Source organism: Rosa chinensis, chromosome 7 (genome assembly GCF_002994745.2).
Source record: "Rosa chinensis cultivar Old Blush chromosome 7, RchiOBHm-V2, whole genome shotgun sequence".
Lineage (NCBI taxonomy): Eukaryota > Viridiplantae > Streptophyta > Magnoliopsida > Rosales > Rosaceae > Rosa > Rosa chinensis.
In genome coordinates, this window is record NC_037094.1 from 47,133,501 (window position 1) to 47,140,634 (window position 7,134).

The following is a 7,134-nucleotide window of genomic DNA, read 5'->3' on the forward strand; positions in this document are numbered from 1 at the left end:
ACTTCCATTCAGCGTGCGGAGAGACTTCTCAACTAGATGCTTTTTTGGTCAGGCAAATTGTTCAGTCCCTCAAAGGGTCCGCATTCACATGGTACACCCAGCTTCAGCCAGGACGGACAAGACTGCAAAAACTTCGCCTTTGAAGAACTCTAAATTGGAATAAAGTGTCAAACAATCGATCTTTGATATTGGTCTTACGTCTCGCCTCAATTATATATGGTAGAAAGCCCTAATTACAGTTCATGAAAAAGGTACTCAAGGGAGGCACACATATTGCTGTAATTATTTAAGGAGTGGAAGCAGAATTAGTCAGGATTGAGTTATTGGTCTTGGTAATTATTTTCAAAAATTTTCACAAAGCGGAATGTTCAAGTTAAGAGTCTGATAATAAAGTACATGACGCGGTGAGTCTGCGAGAATTTTTGGTGAATTTTTCGGACACCCGAGCTTAGTTTTATGAATTTTGGAAGTTTTGGGATTTTGGAAAATATTAATTGGAAAAGGAAATTGAGATCGGTGCGATCTTAGCCATCAGTTCAGCCACTGTATCATCTCAGCCATCGAAATTAATTATATATAAGACTAGACCCAACGAAGTCAAATTAATTTCAGCCACTGTATCATCTCAGCCGTCGAATTTTCGGTGAATTTTTCGGACACCCGAGCTTAGTTTTATGAATTTTGGAAGTTTTGGGATTTTGGAAAATATTAATTGGAAAAGGAAATTGAGATCGGTACGATCTTAGCCATCCGTTCAGCCACTGTATCATCTCAGCCGTCGAAATTAATTAGATATTAGAGCTCAGACCTAAATCGCTGACCCAACGACTAGACCCGATCGGCGCTCCACCGTCAGGCCACTTCTGGCAGGTGCACCAGCACCATTCCCTTCGTCACGTCGTCACCGTCACCTATATGGTCATAGCTTAGTCATTCGTCGACCGTGGAGACAGAATCGACGCCGGAAAGTTGTAGCAGCTCTGACGGTTTCTACAAAAATTCCGGCAGCTCCAGCGACGGATTGAGCTGCATGTGGTACGAATATTTATCCCCTCTTTATGCTCTACATGATTACGTAATTGGTTTTCAAACTTGGTTGGGTTTTGTTGACTTGTGTTTCTAGGTTGACTTTTCGGGCTCTTCTTGGTTCGTTTCTGGAGTGACTACTTGCTGGGTTGTTGACATGAAATCCTTAATTAGTTCATCATCAGTTAGGTTCGAAAGAGATCGAGCTGCTGCGAGTTGGGTATTCACTTGCATGTTATACTACTGAAGGTAAATTCGAGGTTTACTCCGTGAAATTGGGTATTGGTGGTGAGTTACGATTGTTATTATGATTGTTCGATTAAAATCATGGTTGTTGTCGAGAATGATGTTGATTGAGTTTGTTTCCTTGGTTGAATAAGTGAAACTGAGAACAAGTGGGGTGAAATGCTTTTATATATTTCGTTCTTGTTCATTTGAGTATAAAGTGTGAAATTTGGATCACTTGATAGAATCTGGTATTGAAATGAATATTTGGTGGTACCAAAATGAATTGGAATTACGTTGAGGAAAATAGCCTAAGAAGAATGAAAAATTCTTGCGTACGCCTAACCAATCACACTTAAGAAATTTTTTGCCTTATTCCAAAACTATCTCTACTTTTTAAAAGTGCAATACCCAAAATATCTCCCTACTGGGCACTGATTGGATAGCCACACCGTCACGTGGTGCGGCTGCCCCACGCAAGACTTTCTCAAGAAGAATTATGGGTGTCCATAGTAATTCAACTATTTACTAAAAGAATGAGAATCGGATAATGTTTCAAGTTCAAATAATAAGTTTGAATAATTGGTAGGGAACTAGTCAAACGTCGGTCAAATTGGTCAAAGTTAGTCAATCCTGGTCAAACCAGGAAAGGTTGGTTTGATGATATTTTGATCATTGAGACTCCAAATATTGTTAGAAAAATTATTAACAATTGATATGTCATAAATTAGGACTCCAGTTACCCGATAAATAGAAGTATCAAAATCGCTCAAACAACATAAAGGTTAAAGCATCGGAATTCAGGTAGGGGACTTGGGACTTACTCGGTTAGTTGTTTTCCGTCTATAATTAAATATTAATGCATGTTTGAGTTTCACGGTTTGATTTACCTTATTATAATGTAATATATGTTAACCATTCCACGAGAGATTATTGATGGCCTGAGAGTGAGATGAACATAGCGATTCTTTGGGCTTCAATCTCCTAAACCTCCGAAGGGGCCTTATGGATGGAATAGTGTCTTACATCCCTTAAGGAGTGACACTACTTCTAGGTGATATGGTGTAAGTAGACACTCTAGCTACGCTTACCTGATTATTACTTTATTTGAGGTAAGGCCGTGTAGTTGGTCCTCGAGACTGGCCATCAGTTATTATACATTCATTTGAGTTCCGTGCATTGGTTTTGAGTCCAAAAATATTTTAAGTTTATCGTTCTATAAAAGAAATGATTTAAGTACGTTTTCATACTAGGTACCCAAATTTCTATTTTATGTGTCGGTTTTCAAACCTAGTCAGGTGAAGCCCTTATTGAGCAGCGAGGAAGAAAGCTCACCCCTACAATAGTGTAGCTGCAGGCACTGTGCACTGATAATGGGATTGGAGCGGACGGAGTTGGGTGTGGGGATTTCAATAATATATCTTAACGGAAGTCAGGTTCTAGGTTTCAAATCTTATCCTTATTTCTTAAAGTTGTATTTTCGAAACTTGTTGAAATTTGTTTGTTGTACGCTAAGTTCATTATTTCTCAATTGTTTGCAACGTCAAGTCCTGGACGAACATTTGAATTTAAAGTTTTGGAAAGGTCTTCACCTCAAAAGAATTTCTAAGTTTTCGTTGTGCATTTTGTGAGAAATTTATTTTCAATAAATGGCCTAGCAGATGTCTAAAATGTAAATCAAAATTTTGGTTTATGTTTTAAAGACTTGTAGCACTGTAACGTACTCAAGCTGGTGAGGTGCAGTTTGGGACATTACAATTGCTCCCTGGATCAACCGCTTGAGGACCAAAGTTTTTTTTTTTTTTTTTTCTTTTTGGATAATCCAAAAATAACTACATACTGAAATCTCTACGACAACCACACTCAAATTATCCAAAAGAAAAGCCTGACTAGCAGAAAGAGGTAGGTCAGGGAATCAACTTTGAGATTTGGATTTATGACCAGTTTTGGCTACGGCATTGGCCAAAAAGTTTGCTTCTCGCTTAGTATGATGGAAGAAAGACACCTGAGTAAGCTTGAAGACCAAAGTTATTCACCTTATTCCCATAACAGAAAATAATAATAATAATAATCTCTCTTAAAGCCATACGTTCTCATCTATCATAGGCTTGACAAAAGTAGCTAGGGCATCCTTTGCAAAGAATAAACTATAAAAAAGTATTTAGGCAGAATGAATATTTGCATTGATATGTCAGAATTATATACAGAATATAGGTCTTTTACAACAAAAAACTATGATAAGTTCACAAGTTAGGAGTCCAAAAAAAGCAGTACAACTAACGTGATAAAAACATATTGATATGTAGGATATACTTCCAACACTCACCCTAAAGTTGGAGAGTGGATATCAAGAACTCCCAACTTGTACAAGAGCGATTTAAACTTCTCCTTTCCCAAAGCTTTGGTGAACATATCTACCAAATGTTGCGAAGAAATAACATGTTGAGTAACAACTTGACCTTCTAAAATTTTATCTCAAATAAAATGACAATCATTCTCAATATGTTGTGTCCTTTCATGTAATACTGGATTTACAAAACTAGTAAAGCTACTTGATTGTCACAATGTAAAATGCAAGACCCAATATAGGCATGTATAAATCTGCCAATAGATATTGTAACCAAGTAAGCTCTCAACATGTACCTTCCATTGCTCTGTATTCGGCTTCAGCATTAGATAGAAATTTGTCTTCTGCTTCTTTGTCCTCCATGAAATTGAAGAATCCCCAAGAAGATAGAATAGCTAGTACTAAAACGATGGTTAATGGGACATCATGCCCAATAGAAATCACATAAAACTCTTACGTTTAATGAACTGTAAGATTGAAGAAGCAAATATTGTCCTGGAGCGGATTTTAAATAATGCACAATTCGAAGAGCAACTATCATGTGAGGTTGGCACGGTTCATGCATAAACGAATAAGAACATGTACTGAGTACGTGATATCAGGTTTAATGATTGTTAGGTAAATTAATCGACCAACTAAACGCCGATATGCAGCTAGATCTTTGAGTAGTGCTCTTTTATTTGAAAGCTTGCATTCTTCCATAGGAAATTTAACTGGTTCAGCACCCAAATAATCACTGACTTTAATAATTTCTAAGGCATATTTTCGTTGAGATATATAAATCTCCTTCTTTGAATGAGCTATCTTAATGCCTAGAAAGTATTTCAAGTTACCAAGGTCTTTAATACACAAATGAGCATGAAGAAATTGTTTAAGAGCATTGGAGTCTAGACTATTGTGATAAGAATATCATCAATCATCAACATAGGTTAATAAGACTGTGAGAGAGGTACCATCTATGCGGACAAAGAGAGAGTAGTCAGCTTTGGACTGAGAGAAATCGGCAGCAAGTATAGCTTTTGTGAACTTAAGAGAATCATTGATGAGAATCTTGTTTTAATCCATACAACGACTTGTTGAGGGGACACACAAGGTGATGCCAAAGAATATGAGAAGGAGACATGTATAACTCTTCATTCAAATCACCATCAAGAAAAGTATTGTTAACATTCAATTGATGCAGAGACAAAACTTTGCTGGCAACTATGGCAAGAATGCAACAAACAGTATTCATTTTGGCAGTGGGGGAGAAAGTGTCATGATAATTAATGCCAGCAGTTTGAGTGAAGCCTTTAGCAAAGTGGATATGACAAATAATGGCAAAGAGGATAACGGGTACCTGGTAGAGGACTTGGCGAGGTCGACAGAAGTCAGTGTAGAGATAGAATGACCTGCGAACAGACGTAGTCCCGAAGGCGAACATTGGGTTCCCTTGAGATCTGGGACCTCCAGAGGGCCTAAACAAGTTTAGAGGATCAGGAAGGAGTTAGAGATTGGGAAAGGGTGGAAGAGGTTGAGGATCGAGAAAAGGATAATTGGGAAGAGGTTGATCATGTAGTGGGGGTTCAGGATTAGGATCGGGTTGATCGAGAGCATGAGTGATGGAGGTTGGCGCTATGTCAACGGCGTCCTCTAAGTCGTTATGCGAATAAGCTGTTGCGGACAGTGAAGTGGCAGGTGAGATGGGTAGAAAGTCAGTTGAGATAGAAAGAGGTATTGCCTGGATTGGTGAAGTAGTTTCAATGAGCTTATTAGGTGAGAGGCTTCTGTGTGGTAGATAATGAAAAGTATCTTCATAAAAAACTACATCCTGATTGGTAAATATTTTCTTTGTCTCAATGTTATACAACTTGTAGGCTTTTTGGCCCATGGTATACCCAATAAAAATGCATTTATGTACATGAAGAGCGAATTTAGATGGTGGATTAACTGAGGTCACAAAGGTAACACATCCAAAATCATGCATACATGCAAGAGTAATCAGGAGGCTTATTATAGAGAATTTCAAATGGTGTTTTTTTGTTAAGCAACAAAAAAAAAGATGATTGATAGTATGGACAGCAGTGAGAACACACTCTTCCAAAAAAGAAATAGGTAAAATGAGATTGAAAATGTAGAGCTCGAAAATTTTAAGTGTGTGTCTATGCTTCTACTCGACAACACCATTTTGTTGAAAAAGCACTCTTTGTTCAAGAAAAAAAAAATTGTAATGAAAGAAATTTTGCCCCATTATTAGAGCGAAATTGTTGAACTTTGGTGTTAAATTGGGTAGCAACATAATTAAAAACAAGACGAAGCAAATTTTGTGTCTCACTTTTGTGACGCATTAAGAAAACCCATGTAAAATGAGAAAAATCATCGATAATAGCCAAAAGATAATGAGCACTAGAAATACAAAGGGTTTTATAACGGTCCCAAATGCAGGGCCGGCTCTCAACGCGTGCAACAAGGGCAACAAAATAGGGCCCCAAATTGAGAGGGCCCAAAAAAAAAATTATAAGGATTTATGTTTATATAAATAAATATTAAAAACTACAAATAAAATAGGGCCCCAAAGGACCATCCTTATACTCTCTTCCTTTTTTTCCGTTCACACTTTTTTAGATGTCTTTTTTGAGAGGGCCCAATTTTCTTTTTTTTATGGCATTATTTTTAAATAAATAAATATTAAAAATAATATGAAATAGGTTCATACGTCAAAACCTTATTGTTTTTTTTTTTCTGCGTTCTGTCTCTTCCCCTCCTCAATTCTCATCAACCTCAGTGCCTCACTACTCAGCCACTGAGGTATGATTCTTTGATTTATTTTTACAAATAAATAAATGTTTGCTTTAGTATTTCTAATGGTTTGATTTGGCTTTCAAATTGCAAAGGTCTAGGCCATCTAACAATTTTCTGGGATTATGAAAATTGAGAAAATTGGAGAAGTCGAGCAGTGAGCAAACTCATAGTCTTAGACTATACTTTGAGTCTCTGATCTTCAGGGAATCAGGTTCTCTTATTGACATTGATTTTCTTGAATTGTTTGGGAATGTTGCATTGTTATCTTAAAATTTATAAGTATGCCTCCTAAAAGAAAATGCTTATCTGGATATGCAAAACGCTTAAAGAAGAAAAAAGATGCAGAGTTAGTTAAATCTTTAAGGGGAAATCTTGATAAGTTCATTACTAGTGAACCAGAAGATTTGGGTGAACATTTGGTTAATGAAGAGGTAGAAGAGCAAACTGATAGGGAAGATAATGTGCAAAAGCACACTGATGGCAATGAAATTGTTGATAATTTGGGTCTGGTTGAAAATGAGAATGATGCGGGACATAAGGATAATGTGAATGATGCGGATGTGACTCCCACGAATATTTTGGATCCAAGAAATCGGGATAGCTTGGATAAAAAGTTAATAGATTTGTTGGTAGGAAAAGGTCCTCTTAGAGATCTTTCAATAGAAAATGGTCTTCCACACAAGTTTAATAGAGATTTCAATTCAAAATTTTACGCTTGGTTTTTAGGAAATGTAGAGAAATATGACAGAGAGTGA

The 7,134-nt window shown here is 36.9% G+C and overlaps 1 protein-coding gene across 1 annotated transcript; it reads left to right on the forward strand.

The window, feature by feature from the left end:
• The first annotated feature begins 6,660 nt into the window (after positions 1-6,660).
• On the forward strand, positions 6,661-7,134 carry LOC112178019. Its single transcript, XM_024316240.1, has one exon. It carries the CDS (start codon positions 6,661-6,663, stop codon positions 7,132-7,134), a length of 474 nt encoding a protein of 157 aa, XP_024172008.1.

What these genes read in the sequence shown, in the direction of transcription:
- LOC112178019 (XM_024316240.1), top strand. Translation starts at nt 6,661, where the DNA reads ATGCCTCCTAAAAGAAAATGCTTATCTGGATATGCAAAACGCTTAAAG.